General features: G+C 42.7%; 1 protein-coding gene across 2 annotated transcripts; it reads left to right on the plus strand.

The window, feature by feature from the left end:
* Positions 1-691: 691 nt before the first annotated feature.
* Positions 692-18,705, plus strand: ZNF488 (zinc finger protein 488). Of its 2 annotated transcripts, none has more exons than XM_015866862.2 (4): positions 692-804; positions 12,021-12,243; positions 15,696-15,924; positions 17,294-18,705. In XM_015866862.2, the coding sequence occupies exons 2-4, from the start codon at positions 12,025-12,027 to the stop codon at positions 18,448-18,450; spliced, it is 1,605 nt and encodes a 534-aa protein (XP_015722348.1). In that variant the 5' UTR covers positions 692-804; positions 12,021-12,024; the 3' UTR covers positions 18,451-18,705. The 2 variants fall into 2 exon arrangements, with proteins under 2 accessions (XP_015722348.1, XP_015722347.1); XM_015866861.2 differs by lacking the exon at positions 692-804 and adding an exon at positions 857-947.
* Positions 18,706-21,925: the final 3,220 nt, after the last annotated feature.

Consider the following 21,925-nt stretch of genomic DNA (forward strand, 5'->3'; position numbering starts at 1 on the left):
TCCCAGCGCGGCGCGTGGAGTGTGACTCAAGATCGGTGTGAGATTACTCGTTAATTGTAGCGCAAATCCGTTCTTTCAAAAGCATTAAGGGGTTGACGTTTCTTTTGTCGATACAGGCCAGTATTCAGATTACACGGACACTAATCAAATAAGCCGGGTTATTGCCTTTGTCAACATGTTCATAAGGATTTTCTGCCAGGCGTTAAAGGCATTTATATGGAACGACATCTTTCAAAAGCAATGTTGCTGTCCGGATTTGGGGAATATTTGCTTCTGACAAGACGTGTGATGGCTGTATTTGCCATACCAGCTGTGCTTCAAACCTCGAATTCCTCATTTTGCATTCCCGCATTTTGCATCCAGCCGGTGCTCTCCGTGAAGCAACAATTTTCGAGTTTATATTGTTCGCACCGATACGCGCGGCGCCCCAAACGGCACCGCTATCGGGCGCTGTGAAGGAACACAGAGATGGATGCATCCGGAAACTTTGCCCTTTTTTCCCCCCAACTTTAAAAGAAAGTCCTCTACCCAGCGCACCATCACACCGGGGAACCTGTCCCACCTTACTCTCACGGCCCCGCTGCTGCCCGGTTGGGCTCCGCGGGCGGGGGGCGGCGGGGTCCCCGAGAAGGGGGGGCCGCTCTGGGCGGGGAGCGGAGGTGGTGTCGGGGAGGGGGACGCGGCCGTGCCGGGGCGGTGCGTGGGGTGGGGGGGCGGCCCTGGAGTGGGATGCGGGATCCGCGGGGAGGCGGCCGCAGCCGGCTGATGGGGTGAGGGCTGAGCGGAGCCCGTGAGAGCGGAGAGGTGAGAGGAGCTGCAGTGAGGGGGGCCTGGGGGCGGGCCGGCAAAGGGGGGGGGGGAGGTCATGGGCGGCCGTGTTGCCGGCGGCAGAAAGCGGACGGCACTGGGCGAAGCGGGCGGCTAACGTCGGGCTGCTCTCCGGGGCGGTAAGAAGAGGGCGACGGGGGGCGGGGGGGGGAAGCGGCGCGCAGACGGGAGCGGGCGGGCCGGGCGGGCGGCTCCGAAGGTCCCCGTCCCCGGAGGAGCTGTCCGGGCAAGGGTTCGGAAGCGAGAGACGCAGCCCTCACGGCAGCCCCGCGGGGTTCCGCTCTCTCCCGGCCCCTCGCCCCAGCCCGGACCGCTCGGGCAACCGCTGCCCTTTTGGTCTCTCTCTCTTCTTTCTTCTGACTGCGACGGGTCGGAACCGTCGTGGCTTTGGGGTGGTTGGTTAGGGTCTGATCGCTGTAAGAAACAGGCGAACTTTCTTTGGACTGTCTCTTCAAGCTTATCCGTATTTCTACCCAGTGTAAAGATATCCGCGCTCCTTAGCAGATATTTCTTAGTGGTTTCGCTAAGTTAGAGACCACTCTCGTCGTCACTTGGAAATGTCACTTTGGTCTTCACGTTCATAAATCCTTCGTGGAAAGGTTTCTGTAGGAACGGAGTCGGGTACAAAGAGGGGAGGCATCGTCTTCACTTTGCGGTCGGACGGGTACTGCTGCTGGAGATGGCAGTGGAAACGTCACGGGAGCACGCGAGTTTTCACTTATTCTGTATATTCCTTGTAGTTGCTCTTGAATAAGAAGCGGTTTCATTCGTGCACTGAATTGAGGAACTCACAGACTCTTGCTGAGGAGCTGTCCCTTCTTTGTGACTTTCAAAAAAGCCAAACGTAGGACTTGTAGCTCCCGATTCTGTCCGTTAGGTATAATTGCGGATAGAAAGAGGGATTCATTTAGGCAGTAGAAAAACCGGGAGGTTGAATTTAAGGTTTATTTTTTAGGAAGTGTCTAAAGTGACACCAAATGGTTGTACGCTGTTGATGAGAAAGTGCATGAATGTGGAATTCAGGAACGTTCTGGTGTGTAAAGCAGGGCAGTGCTCTGCAGAACTCAACAGAAAAATCATCTTATTGAAAGAAAGAAAAGCTCCAGGGCCATAGAAATACTGATATACAGTCAAAATATTACTTTAGTTTCTATTAACTGTGAGAAAACAAAATAATAATAATAATAAAGAAAAATATATTTGGTGTAAGGAATTATAGAGTGAATGGAAGATTTAGCAGAAGAAATGACTTACCTAAATCCCAGTACGTCGTGTGTTTTTCCATGTCTGTAATGCTATGAATCTTTTAATATTGTTCTTTTACAGCACTTGTTATCTGTATTTGATGTTAATAAACACCTGCTCAAACAACAAAGCATATTATTGGGAAACAAATTGGTTTAGGTCAGAATTCACTTTCCTTTAAAAGATTCCTTAGCTTCAGCTCTGTGTGTAGCCATACGTACAACTGTGAGTGCAGGGTTGTATATATGTGTATGTGCATATGAGCACGGAAATTAAGGTATTAGTTTCTTGTTGAGCAAATATCACATTTTATTATTTTATTTTCAATTGAGAGCTATCAAAAATGAATAGCAGGACTGTGAAACGAAAATGAACCCTAGATGTCTTGCACAGCAATCACAAAGTCATTTCTTGTAATTCATGAAAAGGATACATGAATTTGAACTGTATGAAGAGAGCAGAGACAGGTGGTGACCCTTTTCCCAAGTAACAGATGCTGTGGCATCAGTCTGGCTGCACTGGGTTGTGCTGGCTGCTCGTTTTGCAGTGTTCTCTGCCTGCAAGTGGGGAGTGGGGTTTTGTTTGTATGGATGCCTGTGTAAAGAAGAAATGTTCAGTCTCTGTGAGAACAGATGTGTCAATATGCACTGTCACAACCCGGGTCACCCCAATGGACATGATAGCAGAGGGAAGTTTGCGTCATTACTTTCTCTGTTCTGCTTCCCATGAAATGCTTTTGTTGCTTTAACATACGTGTTTGCTATATGCTCTTTCTGGTGGAGTGTGGGAAATAGAGGCACTTTGGGATTTGATTTCCCTCCCTTTCTGGTTGTGCCCCATAACATTCAAAATACCTGTGACATTTTTGGAGCGTTGTGCCTATTGCAGAACACTGAGCAGTGCCAGAATAGCAGAGGCAGGAGGCAGACCCAGTCTCTGAATTGACCACAGGCACAGTGCAGATTAGGAATATGAAATACACCATGCACTAAAATGAGGCTAATTCATAAGATTTACAGGCCAGCAATCCTCAAAAATGACTGGAGAGCTACAATACAGGAACCCTGTATTTTTACATCCCAGGCCTTGAAAATGCAAGATCAAAAGTAGTAGATAAAGGTAACATGGTATGTGGGTATTGTGTAGGCTGGTGAGGGGTCAGCCCTCAAGTATAGTGCCTTATACCCAAAAAATGAAGTATTTAAAAGGCATCAGACCACTGAGCCTTAGTCATCTCCCTTTGCCTACTTGTGAATGACTTGCACATGCCAACACCATCCACCAAGACCCATTAGATCTGATGCAGTGACGGGTAGAGGGATGTGGAAATTGACAAAGAGCAAAGCTTGCTGTGGAGCTTCCTCATGAAATTCACTGGGGCAGTGCACAAACCTCTCCTGGAACTTGTTCCAATCTTAATTATGTTTTCATCAGCCTAGATCTGGCACTGAACTTTGGACATTTCTTTCCTTAACTTCAAGTAAAGAGTGGAAATTGCATCCATGTGTTCCTGGGAGAAAAGATCTTCCTCTTTTTCAGAGGCATCTCTGCATCTTCAGGGCAGCTACTATGCATCAGGTGAGAGTCCTCTTCAGCTTTCCTTGTCTCCAGAGGAAACAGCAAAGGAAATGGGAATCTTACCTTTTAATCTTTGCTTCCAAGTGGCTCCTGATCTCAGAAGGCTTGCTGAAGGCAGATGTGGAACTTGAAGTATTTACTCATTTCTAAGCAGGGGTTTTAGCTCTGTCTTCTTCATTATTCCCACTGAAGTCTGAGAAATACTTCACAATAAAAAGATTTGGCAGCTTCATGATTCACTAGGCTGGGTATCCAGCCAAGATATAATGATGGCTCATCAGGAGCTGTCAGCTTGCATTGCCTGTACTGTGTGTTTCAGGTGATGGAAGACAATCTGAAGACCACAGAGCCTTAAAATAGTAAGGGTTGGAGAGCTGCTCCCTGAAGGTACCATGAAAATAGAACAGCAAAATTGTGAGCATTCAGTGAGCTTGGAGGTCTCCGATTCAGACGAAAAAATTCCAGATAGGACTTGAACTCCACAAAGAGACAATTCCTGGAATCTCAGTGTGTGTATCAGGCTCTCTGCTCAGAGATGCCTCATGATTTTCTCATGAATGTGCAGTTTCCCTGCTTGTACCCATTATTTTGAGTGCTTGTCAAGGCAGAGTTCTGCAGCTGCTGTGCAGGAAGGTGTGTTATTTAGCTGGGGTCAGCTAAATGCTGAGCAAAACCATTTGCAAGCACCAGACTAGTTCAGCCCCAGTTTTTTTCCACTATTTTTAGACTCAGTTCACCACTGTAGCCAGCACATTCCTCCCTGATACAAAGCTGTTTTTCCTGCTGCTTCCCCCAAATGCCTAGTGCAGGTAAACTGAGCTGCCTCAGAAGTGAAGGGGATATAGTCAGAGCAGCAGCACTAGAGATACTCACAGGATAGCCCACTGTAGCCCTGGGTAAGAAAAATCATAGGTCTTACTGGCATTTAGTTTATCACTGCTAATTGAATCCTTTTTACTCTTTGTGGATTGGAAGTGGCACATTGGCAGGAGCAGGCCTTACTTAAACCAGATGATCCTGATCTCTGTGCAGAATTGTTGTTGGAATTCCAATTTGCCATTAGTGAAACCAGAAGGATGAAAGAGGATACTTAAAGCTCAGGAATTCAGTGAGTACCATCTACATGCTATTTCTTGAAAATAAACAGGATGTCAAGCTCAAGACTCAGAATGTGACACATGCTTAGTTTTCTCTTACAGCCAGCAGCACCTCATCCCTTTCCAAGCTCATCCTAGACTTTGATGTACTCCACTTGGGATGAAAGACCTCCTTGAGGGGCAGCAAGCCCACAGCTTGGTGTAGCTCAGCCAGGCTGGGAAAGGCAACACATGGTAGCAGCAGCTGCCTCATATCTCCATATCTGTTTGGATGGCTTCATGCATACAGGCTTCTCAGCAGCAAAGGTATGAAGGAAAGGCTCTGGGCCCCAAAGGAGAGATTCCCAGACCTGGCCAGGTCTGACGCACAGAATACTTTGCTGTGGCAGTGAGCTAAAGGAAACAGCTTGCTTAGATTTTTATTTCTTTTTTTTGTGCTTTAAGAAGACCTCCTCAGTTTGTGGTTTTATGAATTTAAGAAGCAAGTTGCAGATTGTTTCAGCATTTGTTTGGGGGTATTTGCAATTATTTATCATATCTTTCAAAACAAAAATTCTCCTTTTTTTTTTTTTCCCTTTGATTTCCTGCCAGCTTTTTTTTTTTTTTCTTTTTTTCCCAGTTCTAGCTTTGATTCTTCTTTAAAATTCACAGCATAAGTAAAAGAGAAGGAAACTCTGTGCAGAAGGAAACCAAATGTACGAAACCCAAGTGGATTTTCTCAATTTTTCATCTCTGATTCCCCTGGAATTCCCCTCATGTGTTAAGAATCCTTACTTCCTTGCAACAACAGAAAATGATAAATGCTGCAGACAGAAGCACTCTGTCTGCATCAGCTCAGTTCTTCAATATCTGTAGATTATTGTGCATGACAATGCATGTCTGATCACAGATTCCTCAGGCTGACAGACCTTCTGAAATCAAAAGGGGTTTGGGCAGTGGCCACAGGAGTGCCAGGTTATATGCTCCAGGGAAAACACTGTCAGTCCTGTGAGTAGAGAGGAGGAGTAAGTTAAAAGGAGAAGGGAGTGATGGTTCCAGTGCTTGATTGTTTATTTCAGTTCTGCCAACATGGCAAGTGCAGGGCTCTACAATTCAAATTAATCCCTGCTTGGGAGGCTGGTCAGAGTAGATGTAAAAATGGCTTTGGAGGGTGGGGTAGTGCTCCCCTGGGTCAGATCCTCCAAATAACTTTTATGAATATCTTTGTGGGTTCTTTCTTTCTTTCTTTCTCTCTTCCTTTTCTCTTTTTTTTCTTTCCTTCTTTCTTTTTCTATAGTAGGATGACTGATTCGAAAGGGTTGTTGCTATGTGCATATTACACCACACTGAAATAAAACGTGAAGGTGAAATTAAAGAAGCTGCTGGCAGGTATTTCTATCAAATTCATTTCAGAGAATCAATCATTATGAATCCTTTCCATTTATGATTGAGAAGAGCTGAACTCACTAAGCAAGTTCTGGTTGAAAACTTCCCCTTCTTGCGAAGATGGCTTCATTGTTTCATTCATACCTGCACACTGATAGCAACATTATGCAAGGCTACCAGCCATAATGTGCTGGTAGCCTTGCAAGGCTACCACATCTTTTGTGATCACCACCTAGAAAAGAGTGATGCCACAGTTCAATGTTATCACTGTGGCAAGGAGAACTGGGCCCAGTCCTATGACAATAAGTAGCCAGGGAGTCTGTGTTCCAAGCAGTTTCTATGCTTGGGATTTTTCAGGCATTCCTTAGAAGAGCTTGCAGTGACATCTGAAGGCCATGTGGTAGAAAATCAGGGATCTGAAAACCTGCTCATAGCTATTCATAGGCTCTTCTCTCACTTTTCTAAAGAAGCGTGTTCTTGTCACAAGCTGTGGAAGCTGCTTTAGTGTTTCTCAGGAGTTACTGTTTCTTTGGGCTCTGCTGTCTGTTCTGTCACTGCCCTTCTACTTGAGAATTCAACTCTGGTGGTCCAGAAGTGGTCCAAGCATGATCACCACAGCTGTGTGAGAGCTTTGTTGCACTCCCCCATGCTGAGCACAAACTTGCAGGCAAGCTAAGTCACATCTTACAGAGCAAGTTCCAAATGGTTCCTGTATGGTGACAATAATGAAAAGATGGTGGTGGTAAATATCCAAAAGGTTATTTACAGGAAAAACTCACCTGTATGAAAGCCTTCAGTCTGCTGGGAACCACTGAGGCAATCTTCACCAAGGAGCAATCTCCAAGAGATGCTGCCTTAGTGGTGGTCAGCCCTTAAATGAGGTCTAGAGGAGGCCGAGTCAAGCTCCACCCCTTCTGGGAGCACAGCTAAATTACTCTCACCTGTGCTCCCACAGCTGACCCAACACTTGCCTCAGCTGATTAATCAGAGGTTCAGGCTGTGATTACCAATTCCCCATACAGTTCCTTTAAAGAAGTACAGGAAAACAACTGGAATGGGTCTTAGTAAGGGAGAAAGGGATTGTGTTTTAATCAGGCTGCTCTGCTAACTGGGTTAATTGAGCATGGGTTCACAGAAGTCTTTTGTAGACATAAAGAGGGGAAAGGCAAAATATTGGAACTGTATCTTCAAAGCAAACTGCTAGAAACACCTGCTAAATCACACAGGAATTTGCCAGGAGGAAGGGGGTGCAAATACTTCTGACAAATATAGGCAAAGCAAGCCTACAGCATCATCACTTGAGTGGTCAGGCACTGGAATATCCTGCCCAGGAAGGTGGTGGAGTCGCTATCCTTGGCAGTGTTCAAGAAGTGCCTGGATAGGGAGCTAGGAGACATGGTTTAGGGGTTTCCTGTAGGTATGGTAAAGGGAGGATGGTTGGACTAGATGACCTTATAGGCCATTTCCAACCTTGTGATTCTATGATTCTGACTTTGTAGAGCCATAGATTTGATATAGACTGTCCCCAAACCACCAGGCTGAACCTTTTTTACTAACAATTTGTGTACTGCTTCTGGAAGCAAGCAGACTGGGAGCAGTTGCCATGAGCAACATCTATTTCATGTGCTTCTTGATGAAGCATCTACAACTGCATAGTCCATAGGGAGCTGCCTGCCCATAGGTACTTGTTGTTTGACAGATCTGTCATGCTTCTCAGAAATAAAGATGCAAAATTCATCACTCAGGGACATGGTATATGTGTATCAGATAATCTCTGGGGAATGAAGAGTCCATTAAACTGCAAGTCCCTAAACTCATCCATATGAAAATTCGCATCTGTGACAGATAGAATATGGAGAGTACCCCATGTCTAACAGGTGATCTGACTCTAATGTCCTACTAATGCACTATAAATATTCAATTTATGTCACCATTTCAGATGTGTGTGTGGGTGAGCCCAGAGGAATAGGAACTGCTTATGCAGAACATGATCGAGAGCAGCAGGATTACATTGTATGAGGGGGATCATATCTCTAGGAGGCAATGGCACTCTCAGCACTGCGTGTTTGAGGCAAGGGTGTCATTGCTTGCACAATACAGAGCTGAAGATGTGACCTTCACAAGGAGATTTATGACAGAGGTCTGTCAACTTTGCCATGCAGAAGAGGAGTGAGTTTGTCAGATGCACAAGACAGTGAACAACTCTGTGAGAAATGAGAGTACAGAAGAATGGCTTCTCCTTAGAGCAGTCAGCCAAAATGTGGAAATTGGTAACACAAAACAAACATGATTTTAATGTCGCGTGTCTTCACCTGTATGTAATGCTTGTCCTGATGGCACAGAAAAACATTGATGAGGGTTTTTAGGTCTCTGAAAAAGAGTTGTGTGCAGCTGCTATTCCTTAAGTACTGGAGTGAGGTGAGAAGAGGATATCTCCCAACGTAAGGGCCAGAGGCGGTGGTGTCTGAGGAGCATAGAAGGATGAAAGATGGACTGTATGGCCAGCTTGGGAAAATAAGTGGTTAAATCATCAGTAGGAATTCCATAATTCCAAGTGGTTGCAGATGTATGTGCATCAAGGAGAAAAGGGAGTAGTGACTATACTGTAGAGGTGTAGGCAGCAATGACAGGAAGCTGACTGAAGAAAATGAAGGCCTAATGCCAACCTCAAGAGTTCCTGGTATTTTAGGAAAAAATAAAAATAATCCATTATGTGAAATCTGGAAGAATTCTCAGTTGTGATCATTTTCTCTATCCTTTGCTCCCCTTGAAGAATGTGAGCAATTCACCTACTTCAGTCTGCCAAAGCTAGCCAACCAGTCTATGAACCATCACCACTTCTCACTGCAGCTCCCATTAATAATCATAACTTCATTCAGACCATTGGCAAGGATGTGAAACACATTGGGTCTGGATTTGGAATTAAGCAAGAGCTCCTGTGCTGCTGCCCCTTTGTCTGAAGCCTCAGTGTTATGCCGAGATGTTTCACTAGGTGGTGCATTCAACTAAGTATTTGATCTTCCTGCACAGAAAGCTGCCACAGGGCAGCTCCCATTGCTCTGTACCAGTGATTTTTCCTCTATGCAGCTTTTCCTGCTGTGCGGGAGAAGAATGTGACCATCTCTGTCACTTGGGGGATTGTTTTGTCCATCAGATCTACAACTAATTCACAAGTCACTTAGAAAACAAGCAAAACACAAAGGCTTGTTGAATTTGATATATGCTTGACTTTGGATGGAAGAAAGATATGTTAGTGATCTGACACACCTTACTGGCTTCTATTTCCTTCATCCTTACAATTCAGAAGAATTTAATGGAACAGAAGGTGTGCATATCTTGATTTATTTGCTCCCCAAAGTAAGGATTATCTGCAAGCAGCTCAGTGGACAGCAAGGGCAGGCAGAGGCTGCTGCACCTGGGAATGATTTCCACCCTTCCTTTAGGGCATGTGGAAGCCCTTCAGCACTCAGGACTGTGGGCAAGACCAGGGGCATCAGGCAAGTGGCACGCACTGCATTGCCAATGGCTGCACTGGCACCGAGGAATGTAGAGCAGTCATGCTGGAGTTTTGCATCCATCCTGTGGGCAGCAAAAACCAAGTGGAGAGCAGTGCTGAGGCCTGTCCTGCCACTCTATCAGTTGCTCTTTGGACATCTGTTCTGGCAGAAATCACTAGGTGGTGGTGTTGCACATAAATCCTAGACTTGGTATCCACACACTGTCAGTTTTTGGAGAAATGGTTCTTGTTATGCTGGGGTTTGTGGTCACAATTTAACACCTGCTGAAACAATGAAAGGTACTGGGCAGCAGGAGCTGGCTGTAAGCAGGTCCAGTGTCCTTCAAGCCCAGGATCCATGCTTCTGTGAGGATTTCTGGAGGAGGTCAGGACAGCACACTGCCAGAGACCCATCCCCTTCTGACATGGATGTACTCACATGCTGAGGATCAGCAATGTCCTCACTGCAAATTCAGCCTTGAGAGCCTCAAAGAAAATAGAAAATTTGGTTTCCTCTAATGGGACACCAAGGTAGCCAATGCTCAACACTCTCTCTATATATGGAGAATTTTGGATTAATTAGAAAGGAGAACCTTAGTGAGAAGATTTGCCTACTGAGGTTGTATGTGAATAAGTAAAATAATGCTGAATTAAAAATTCCCCAAATGCAGACTATTAGAAAAGAGATTGTTTCAGCTTGTAAGTTGTTTCTAAGTGCTTTCTTATGCAGAGGGTACATTGAAGCGTTATAGATCTCAAATTTATTTTTTGCATTATTATTATTTTAAAAACACGGCCTCACTCCATTTGCTAAAAAACAGCACAGCTTAAACTGAAACATACAAACATAGGAATGCTCTGTGTTTGCTTAGGCAGATCCTGCACTGTACTGATGTGCACAAAGAAGACACCATTTTGTACTCACACTAATAGTGACTTCAGCAGGTTATTGGGAAACCAGACAATGAAACTCATCAGTAAGTGAAAGCAGAGTCCTGTTCCATCCTCCTCTTAAGGCCTAATCTCTGTCAAGTCAGCTGACATTTTTTTACCCTTTTACCTCCTACTCTTTGTCTTGCTTGTCTGTTTTAGACCTTCATCCTTCAGAGATTCACTACTTTCTGCATATGTGAACATGCATTTACATATTTCCAGGGTGGGGGCTTAGACCTTGCCTATGAGGTGGAAATTATTCTGAATTAACGATACTGATTTAGAAACTGATTTAGTTAAATCAGTGTGACTCTCCTGAGCATTTATATCACTTCAGTTTAAGTCATGAGTCATTGAGTAACAAATCAATTCTGCTGGCAGAGAGTGAGAAAGATTAGACTGGATCTTCAGCCCTTCTATCTTGGTATTTATTAGGCTAAGGCCTCTTCAGGGCTTGTTGCTGTTCTCTTTAATTTTCTGTGCCTAATGGACCTGATCCATCTCTTGATGACATAAATTAGGGTTTTTCCATGACGTCCAGCTGGGAGCAGGAGGTGGCAATATCTTTATTAAAAACCTAGAGAAGCTCAGAATGGCAAAGAACACAAAACTACCTCCTCACTGCATACACAGATCTTGGACTGAGGAGTGTAATGCAGAAATAGCCTCTGCACTAAAAAGATTTAATATTTGACATTCTGGGCAAGAAAATTCAGTCTCCGAGCACACCAATCTCTTCTAATCTTATGCTAAGGGTATAACCACAGCAAGAGTCATAATCTGATTTGATTTTCCTAACAACAGCTAATAACTACTATCTTAAGTACATTCTGGGAGGGGAAGGATATAACCCTTGTGTCAGTCTACACAGATTCTGTACATTCAGTTTGAACAGACACTCATTTTACTCCTGGTTGCATACCTGAGTACTTAGACTGATGTCACATTTCCAAATTAAAGATCGTGGCTTTTTCAAAACCAATCTCAGATACCATCTGCTTTTTTTTTCTTTTTTTTTTTCTTTTCTTTTTTTTTTTTTAAATTGTTGCTGTCCTTCTCATCTTCTCATCTTTCTTCACAGTTCCACAAACTACCAGTAGTAAGTAAGAGGTTATCTGAGAATTTACTGAAGAAGAGTATACAAAATTCCACTGGATGAAAATTTAGCTTACTGTTTCCAAATGTTTCTTATTCCTGGCCATCAGGAGTAGCAGTACTGAGCAGCTGGGCTCCTGGACAGTCTGACTATTCCAGAAAAACATAATCAACTTGTTTACAAATCTCATATTCTGGTTTACTACAAAGTTGTTTTCCCTTTCTGAACAAGATGTTAACAAAGCTGTAAAAACTCTAACCAACAATGTTTTGGCATGCTCTCACAATTCACCTGTAGTTCCTGGAAGCCTTTATATTTAAAGTAGTGATGCCTCCTTCCATTAACATCTGCATTCCAAGTGTAACTTCTTGTTATTTTACAGGTTTATGATGGAACTCACATCTTTGCCTAAATTCCTTTGGACAAGTGACAACAAACTTCTGCATCACCATTTTCCGGATATACTGGCTACTGTTCACACCACACAGGACATTCCTGAAGAAGCTGTTTTTGGCCCATGCATGCTGCAGAACACCCTGCTGGACACCGTAGCTTTTATTGCCCTCAAGTGTTCTGATAGACGGACCATCCACTATGTGTTTAAGGTGGGGGAAAAGTGGTGCTTGGTGCTAGACAGTGTTACACTGTCCTTCAGGGTTACACCATCCTGACTTTGTAAGGGGTAGATTTTTACTCTGTTCAGCACAGCTAACAGCTTCTCCAAAAAGCAGCCAACATATTGCTTATTTATGGGCTGCAGACTGAAGGGGACCTCAGTGAAAACTGTTGCCTCTGCAGGAAGAATCATAGAATCGCAAGGTTGGAAAGGACCTATAAGATCATCTAGTTCAACCATCCTCCCTTTACCATACCTACAGAAAACCCCTAAACCATATCTCCTAGCTCCCTATACAAATAAAAAATTCCATTTTTGTGCTTGAGACTGATGACCTGCTTTCAGTACTGACTGCAAGGAGGAGGGAAGAGGGATGAATAGTTTTGCATCTTCACTTAGCCCACTTGTTCTTTGCATGGAGAAGACCCACGAGATGTTTACTAGGAGGCACTGTAAATCTGATTTTCTCAGTTACCCATGAAAGTAAAATCACAATTGGCAGTGACTTTAGCATGATCCATAGAAGATGTCAATCAGGCAGTCAGCCCACAGATTCTTCAGGTAACCACATCCTACTGCTATTAGTACATGGGTATGCTGAAGTTACCTTAGGTACATCTGCATTGCATCTGCTCTTTGCTGTCACCGCAGGAAAGCCACAGAGTTGGAGCTGTGAAACAAAAGGAACCATCACGCTGGAGAGGACAGGAGCCCCAGAACGGTGATGGAGTGAATGCAGGGAGTGTAATCTCAAGCTTTAGTTCCCAAATAATTTGTTCTATATCCAATGCATTATAGCATTTTCATTTGGACATTTGTTTCTCCTCTTGACATTTTATCTCCACCTTCAGGGTCTTAGAGTGCATTTCAGTCACTATCAGTCTAGATGAAGACAGGGACATAATGTTTGACATCATGAAGAAAGAACAGTTTCTAAGTTTTCCATAGTTTAGAGGGAAATTTCAGGCAGAAAGTGCAGTATGGAAGATGCATCTATTGGGAGATACCTGTTTGATGTTTTTTGGTTTCTGTTTGATGTTTTTTGGTTTAAACAAATCAACAAATAGACAAAGAGGCTTCAGGCTTTTGCTGCTTGTTCATTTGAGTCCCCGGCACAAATTAGCCTGCTCAGGCCTCAAAGGGTTTCTACATTGGAACAGCCCTCCAGCGGGAGGCCTTTAGTGTTTTGCTGCATATGAGTTAGGAGTTGTTATGAAGATAAATAGGTGGAATAATACAAGCGTATAGTTGTAATTACAGAGTAAATGGATAGCCAGAGGATATCACAAAAGAGTAGTCTCCAGAAAGAGATACTGCCTTAATGGTGGTCAGCCCTTAAATGGGATCTAGGAGAGGTGGAGTCAGACTCCACTCCTTCACCTGTGCTCCCGCAGTTGCCTCAGATGGTTAATCAGAGGTTCAAACTGTGATCAACAGTTTCCCTTACAGAAGCCATGACGCTGAATGTCTGAATTGACTCTGTTCTCTGTCTTTGTTAGTGAAGGCATCAAACTGTGTGCAAGTAGCTTTTTCAGAAGCGGTCCTTGGCCTCATATCATGTTTGCTACTCAAAATTAAAACTAAACCTTCCAGAAATCAGGAACTATTGTTTAGCTTGCAACTCTGTGTGCAGACAATTAATTAATGATACAATCATGATGACACAACATTGTTGTGGCACTGAGGGGAAAACAATAATTGGGGCTTGATATGCTGGCTACAGTAAAAACACAGGGATAAAGGATAAGCTGGATTCTCTGCAGATGAATTTCATGCTCATCCAAGTTCAGCAGCAATTCAGCAAGGCTTTGGAGAATATAATTTCCAAAAACATTTTCATCTTCTTAGGCTTTTATGTTTAGTTCAAAAGAGAGCTCTGTTTTTTCTCTCATCTACTTGGAGGCCCTAATTTGAGCTCATTGAGCCAATTCGTATGCTTGGGCAACCATTGGCACAGGTGGTTCTTTCCAGCAAATGCTTTACTCCAGCGAAGAAATTAGTCCTTTATAAAACCTATCCTTCCTGCTGACTTCCTCTGTCCCTTGTAGTTTTTCATGATTTTGCCTTCTGCATCCGAAGAGCAGCCTTATTCTTACCTTTCTTCTTCAGTGTGTGTCAGGGAAGTCAGACTACTTTCATCGCCTGTTGGGCTGTAAAACTCTTCCCTCATGTGTGGATGCAAAGGATTCATCTGAGGGATTGCCATACCAGGGAGAGGGAAAGCTGAAGTGGGCTCACACTTGAAGCTGAGTGCACCCAGGTCTACTGTTCTGCCCTTGATTCCTCCTGTGAGCTCTTTCCGATTCTGCCCTGGAGGTCTGGTTCCTGGAGGAGCTGTGTTCTCTTTGACTTTGGTCAGAGCTCCGGGTGGGTTCTTGGTATTTCTGAAATACAGAAACTAATAAATGACAGCCTCTGTCATAGCTATTAATCGCAACCACTCTGTCTGTGGGTGGGTGTGCTCGTGTTACTGTCAGACTTCAGGATTTCTCAATCACTGTTAATTACCATGGTGTTCAGAGAAAACCAGTTACAGGGCATGAAATTTATTTTCTCCCTCATACTAAATAGCTTTTATACTAATGGTCTTTAAATGTTTCCTTCCATATCCAAGAGACTACTATAGTCATACTTTTCTTGGTAGGTAACAGATTGAGTTAAAAACAGAAAAATAAATAACCTAGATACTGTTTCTGATACAAAACACCAAGGAATGGCCATCCTGCAATTAGTGGAAAACAAAGAGCTATACATTGCTTGGGGTGAAACTTGGATCATACTTGTCATTAGACATTTTTCATTTCCAAACTTCTTCCTTTCAAAACAATGACTTAGTGCTTCAAAAATTAGTTGAGGCTTTTTATGTGTGTAAATGTTGCCCTTGATCACCCTGTGTTTCGGCCTCCCAGCTATGAAAATCTTCCTCATCTTTCAAACACTGCAGAGGACATAGTTCTGCTGTGGTAAACACCAAGGAAAAACCTATAAAGAAATAAATCATTCCCCATTCAAAGCAAATGCAATCAATTAAATAAGATGGGAGCCACACACTGAACAATGAAGGCAAAAACAAATGTTTTACAGTTACATTATTTGCAGAGAATGGTCAACCTGCCACTAAAGGACTCAGTAGCCCTGTGGAGAAAAGCCTTGTTGTGACTGAGAGCTGTGTTGTAACATGTATATGGAAGGAAATTTTAATTTGAGCAATAGACTTAATATTGGGTTGTAAACTCCCAATCTTTCTCCCCACCATGACTTTGGTCACAAATGTATATGGATATGGACTGGGGTCACTGCTTTGGCTCAGACTCTGTGTGAAGCAGAAAAAAAGACTTTTTTTCTCTCTCTTTTTATTTATTTATTTATTTTTAATTTGTTGGATGTCTATTTTGGTTCCCAGAACTTGAAATTTCCCTCTTTTTCTGTTCTGTCCCACAGGTAGATGTCGCATCTGTGCACAGTCCTACAGGGCTGCCTTGGATGAGGCTTGTACAAGCAGCTGCCAATAGCAAGGAGCAGAATTTGGAAGCTTACTTAGAAAACAGTCAGTTATATTATCGCTCTACCAGGAAAATCAACAAAGATGAGGAGCTGTTTGTCTGGTATGATGAAGAGCTTTCCAGACTCTTGGGTTTCAATGAGATAAAAGCTCAGAGTCCTCAGAATGGTAAGTACCAGACTCTGGCTCTGCAGAGGTCACTCAGGACTTTTATTTAGTATGTGCTGATCCTGTAATACAGGAAATAAAAGCTGTCTAAACCCTCAGCAGTTAAGAGGCCAGACCTTCTGTTTTGGAGTTTGAGCTGGAGGCAGAGAGCATGAAAAAATTTGCTTCAAAATTTGATCTAGTCAAAGTAGAAAAAATATTTTTCTACATTCCCTTTGCTGGAATTAAACATAATTTATATAGCTTTGTTTTTATAGCTATAGGTTTGTTACTTTATATGATATACAAACAAATACTTGTTATTACAATTTTAGCATTAAATTAATATAGGTATTTTCATAGCAGATACCCTCTAAATCATTTTAACTGATTTCAGCATATTCTGTTAGCTTCTATGTAGACAGACAGTATCATCCCTGTAAATTTACCAGGGCAAAGTGCTATCTGCACAAGAAACACTGTATTTAGATGGAAGACTTGAAACAAGCAGTGGTAATGCTGTCATACAGTAAGTTCAGCTTCTGTTGTTTGGGAAGTTGTCTATACCATACTAAACCTACAGCTCAGGTTTTTGCAATTCTCCCCAGCCAATCTGTGAACTTTTCTACATACCCCAGACCTCAGGAGTTCTCTGCCATCATTTGCATTTATAAACTGCTGCATGTTGTGGAATACTGGAGCACAGATGCTGTTCACAGTGGTTAAGATGCTTGATACATTTCTTGGTCATTGAGTTACATCCTATCCAAAGGCCAGAAAGAGATGGTATCGTGCCAATGCATGTTCTCATTCATCCTGCTCATGATTGACATTGTTTCACATTGAATATTTTCTATGCCACAGGCATCTATGCCTTGAGACATAGAGCAGTTTGCCAAATGAGCATAAATAAGAGCTTCAGGTATTAGCATCAAATGATTTGTAAAAAGTACTAAACTTTCAGAGTACCCCCTGCAGAAATTAGAGGCTTGTGCCAAAGTCTTTTAGGCCAGCTCTAGTCCATCTCATCGCATGAGTGCAGAGAAATAAACATTTGGCCTGTATTAAAAATGGTGAGTGCAGTGGTATGGTCCCAAAGTTTGTATGGTTTTGTCTAGACTATTGCATACTGGCAATTTTACCAAATTCAAACATGGCTGGAGGGGCTGAATGGAAGCATTTCTGCAAATAGCACATGGAGGCAAACAGACCTGAACCATTTTCCATAACAGCAAGGTATCTCACTCTGGCTTTAGCTTTATCATGTATCACCTTGTATGGCATAAGGGATGTTTTTGTGTTTTTGTTTGTGTCAGTGACATGGTCAGGATCTGCATCCATCCACTATTCTAACTTTGTGAAACTCATAATCTGTTGTCTATTTCTGCAGAGATGAGATGCCAAGAATGCAATCGAGTCTTTAAAGGTGAGCATTCCTATCTGTCCCATGTCCGCTTCCTGTGCGTCCCAGAGAAGAGTGCCCTGCTATGGAGGAACTTCCAGGCTGAAAAAGGCACCTTAGTAGAGCAGACCACAAATTTTCACAGCCTGGCAAAGGATCTAGAGGTCAGAATGACAGCTCACAAAGGTGATGCCCATGGTCTCACTGGAGAAAAGAGAGCAAAATCAGAAGAGGCTGAGAACAACAGGAGCAGGAAAACAGTGCTGTTGGAGAAAACAAACAATCTGAGTGAGGAACATAAATGTGGAAGCAAGGAAGAGGCTGGAGGAGATCATGCACCAGCTGGTTCTTTCTGGAAACCCAGTTCAGGGAGGCAGTCAGCTAGAAAGGAGGCTTTCGAGCAGAAGCAGAGTGCTTTCACTGAGGTCAGGAGGATGAAGGAGAAGCTGAGGAATGAGAGACCCAAAGAGTCAGACCAGGAGGATGGCACAGCTCTCGCTGGTAAGGAGCAGGTATCAAAGGAAATGTTGCTGAACTCCTCTGGTAGTGCATTCTCCTTTGTGTGGCCCACCAGAGGCCGAGGAGAGCAGAAGAGTGCTTTCAGCAAGCCCAGTAAGCGTCTTGCAGAAAGAGCGGCAATAAATTCTTATCCCACGAGTGAGTCACCAAAGAGCCTGGAGGAGCTGTCTGGCTTCATCACCACTACAGACATCATGTGCTGCAGCACTCTTCTCAGTTCCAAGTTCTTTGTCAATGATTTGTGTAATGCTCAGATGCTGCAGACTAGCATCATTCGGGGAAATGTTTTCCCATATTCCTCAGAACCGTGGCACAAGCAAGCAGGACAGTTACAGAATACGACCACTACTTCATCCTCCACCTCCACCTCCTCCTCCTTGACTCTTCTTCCCCCCACCTTCACGTCCTTTGGAGTGGCTGCCCAGAACTGGTGTGCCAAATGCAACCTGTCCTTTCGCATGACTTCTGACTTAGTCTTCCACATGCGGTCACATCACAAAAAAGAATACTCCTCAACTGAATCCCAGAGCAAGAGGAGACGGGAAGAGAAGCTCACGTGTCCCATTTGTCATGAGTACTTCCGAGAACGCCATCATTTATCCCGGCACATGACTTCTCACAATTAGACCTGTGCAGATGGATCTCACCAAGGGACTGGGCAGGTTGGGTAGAGTAGGGGGACATCATTCACTTGTATCCATTTCATTTTTGCGTTTACATTAATTTCTTACAGAAAATTGCTGTTTACAGTAATTTAAAATAGATGCTTTGGAAAAATATAAAATGTTTACAAAAGCCTGAGTGGGTTGTAAGTTTTGGAAATTCAGCCTGGCCCTTGTCAATTTATTTTTGAGGAAATAAAATTGTGAAATGAATGCGCATCCAGTATTAATTTGCAAATGAAGTTTGGGGACAAAGGTATCATTTTGCAGACAAAATTTGCTTTGCTTTTATTTGATGCGCCGGTGTCTGTGCTGTACAAAGTACGCACAGAAGCAACAACCCCTTCTCTGAATGTGGAATCTGTAAATCTATATGCTTGTTTACAAAAAGAAACAAATTTACTGTTTGAATCAGCTGTGGCAACTTCTCACTCAGTCTGAGCTGAGTTCTAAGCTCTGCCACTGTTGAAACAATGTATACAAAATCAGATCAGTCCGCATCTGCCCCAGATTCTTCCCAGAGGTGGGCTTGCAAGATCTATGTGACTTCTGTAGACAAGCAGGTCTGATAGGAGCAGGGTTTCACTCGTGGATTTCAGTGTATGGATATGATAAAGAAAGCAGCTGGGGTGCTTGAGATACTGCTAGTACATGCTAGATAGAACCTGCATTCTGCATTCTGGCTGGTAGTTTCTGTTCTGCTGACAGCTAGAAGAGGAATGTCCTTCACAAAACAACACAGATGTTCATGAATTGCGCTGGATGAAACAATTTCTATCATCTGGTTTCTACATTGGCTGGTTCCAGATGTTTTAAAGAAGATGCCAAAGCCTCTCTGTAGCCAGTCCATATGTGTTGTTTTTCTGTTGTCTCCTTTGGTTTGTGTTCTGCTTAGACTCAGATGCAGATGAGTTTATATTACTCAGGAGGGGGTTTTGGGGGGGTGGGGGCTGTGTGGAAGAAAGCAGCATCCATGCCTGTTGTTACTGCAGCTCATCTAATTAGGCTTTCATTACTTCTTAAATCCACTTAGGAACTTACTCTTGGTAGTCTATGACAACATGTTCTTCAAGTTAGCATTTGTCTCTTTCATATGATAGGTTTTTTTAAGGTTGTCTCCTGGTTTTGTGGCCAGTCTCTGTGCCTCATGTGCTATTATTCCCTTTCAGATAATGATCAGAAGCTGCTCATTTCACAGCTAAGAGTACCTCTGGGATTTGTATAGAAGACTGCAATATGCTCCTTATTACTCTTCATGCCAACGATATGGTCTGGTGTTTGCAGCACACTGGACAGAAGTTTTCACTGAGTTCCTATGATGATGCTTAGGTTGATAATGCAAGTATCAGAATGGAAGTAAAGACATCTGAGTGACAAAAGACAGCCCAAAAGTCTTAGGCTGTCAGTTGGGATCAACGTATTATCCTTACTGTCACCTCTTGGGAGATTTCTTTAAGCCAGGAAACTGTATTCTTCCCAATATACTGCTGTTCAACATTAATACATGGCTGTTCCCTATTAGCATAAACATTTTACATATTGTAGGCCAACCACTAGCTGTGCACCCCAACTATATTTCCCAACATGAAGTGATTAAATCTTTTCATGTCTTCTGAATTCAAAGACATAGTGCATTGAGTCTGGAGGTCTGGCTGGATTGTAATACAGCTTTCCATGTCAGTGGTGGAAGCTCTTTCACCAGAGTCATTAAAAACCAAAGGGAACAAAAGCTTCGAAATCTGTAGCACAGGGAACAACCTTGCACTGAGAAGGACATGATGTGGTTTCCTCCTAATCTTTCAATCTCTATTTTGTGTCCAGTAACATTCACTGTGTAAAGGATATATTTATGGCAAGATTTCACAGGCCAAATTTCACTCCATCTGGTTTTGTCTGGGTGCCAGCCAGTTTACTGTGAAGTTGGTGTCCATAAAGTGTAAGAAAGGACTCCATGTTGTAACTGCATTCGTATGTGGTCAGGGTTGTAGTTCCCATTAGTAGTTAGGCCAGACTGTGATCTCACTTACTCCAGTGCAAACCTAGAATAATTCCGTGTTGCTACTCCTGATTTACATCAATGACTTTCAGATCAGTCTTGCCATGTATAAATGAGACTGAACATTGTTTGGTACTACTGCTGCCAAATGTTCTCTCTGCTTACTGAAAGATATTATGTTTTATTAACAGTTGTATGTTAAAAAATTCAGAATTCTTCTAGAAAAAGACAGGATCAGCTGTGTAACGCTTTTTGGTCTTATGTTGGTGAATTGCTTCATCACTGCCTACTCCAAGGACCTGCTTTTTTTTTTTTTTTTTTTTTTTTTCCCCAGTGTGCTGCACCTAGGTCAGATTGAAGCTGCACCAAATCTAACAGTTTGCATACTTTCATTGACTTTTGGTTGATGTAAATCATCTTGAGAAAGTATGGAAAACTGGCCCCTGATAAAAAGCTGCCAAGTCTACAAATCTCATCCAATGGCGTTAGACGTGCATCATCAGAGCTCTCAGCAGTAATTGAACAGCATTACAGCATTACTGATATCAAACTGAGTCACCAGCAAATGCATTTTCTTTTCTCGTTTTCCCAACTAGATTCCAATCATTATACTTCTATTGCTCATAAGTATTTAATCACATTATTTGGCAAAGAAATGATTTGCTATTTGTGCCTGTATGGTGTAGTATTTGGTCTCTGAATGGATGACTACAGTTTATAAATGTTGCATTTGAGAACCACCATTGTGTGTATACAACAGCACAACAGATTGTGTTGAGGAAAAAGAAATATATCTGGATCATGTAGATTATTAAAAAAGCTTAAAAGACATTAGAAGGAATACACCAGTGTTTACTCATTGACTACCCCAGTCTTTTCCTTTTTAAGTATCTTTAATATTCTTCATATAGATACTGCTTCACACAAAATGCTGTATGAGTTTTAATCCATTTAAATGGTTCTACAGCACAGAGAAATCCAACAACTGGCTATTGAGTAAAAATCAGAGTACGAAAATAACTCAGAAGAGTCCAGGTTAGTGATTGCACAAAGAGTAACTGGAAAGAAAAACAAGCAGTAAAAAAGATGGAAAGTCTACTTTGTTGTTAAAACTATTCTAGTGATCACTAAAAGAGATCTCTGCAGTTAAATATTTAAATGTGATTGATTAAAAATAGGTGCTCACAAATGAGCAAGCAAAGAGTAATGTATAACCACTACTGCTTCTAATTGGTGGCATTTAGGGGCACCGTTTTTTCTAAGTTAACTGCCTTAGAGCTGGTATTTTGCAGAGATGAGGAATCTTGAGATCTAGATTAGAGTTATACACATTTCTAAATCACTACAAAGGGAAATGGTTAGATAGGAATCATAAGAATTTAGGGCATGGAGTAGGTTTGTTCCAATAATCCTGTTAATTGCCCTGAAATACACTATCACTTA

The sequence above is a fragment of the Coturnix japonica genome, chromosome 6, assembly GCF_001577835.2.
Source record: "Coturnix japonica isolate 7356 chromosome 6, Coturnix japonica 2.1, whole genome shotgun sequence".
Classification (NCBI taxonomy): Eukaryota; Metazoa; Chordata; class Aves; order Galliformes; family Phasianidae; genus Coturnix; species Coturnix japonica.

Bases quoted from the DNA above. Each gene is read 5' to 3' on its own strand.
- ZNF488 (XM_015866862.2), top strand. From the start codon at position 12,025: ATGATGGAACTCACATCTTTGCCTAAATTCCTTTGGACAAGTGACAAC. The intron at 12,244-15,695 runs GTGGGGGAAAAG...TCTGTCCCACAG, and splicing joins CCATCCACTATGTGTTTAAG to GTAGATGTCGCATCTGTGCA. The intron at 15,925-17,293 runs GTAAGTACCAGA...CTATTTCTGCAG, and splicing joins AGCTCAGAGTCCTCAGAATG to AGATGAGATGCCAAGAATGC.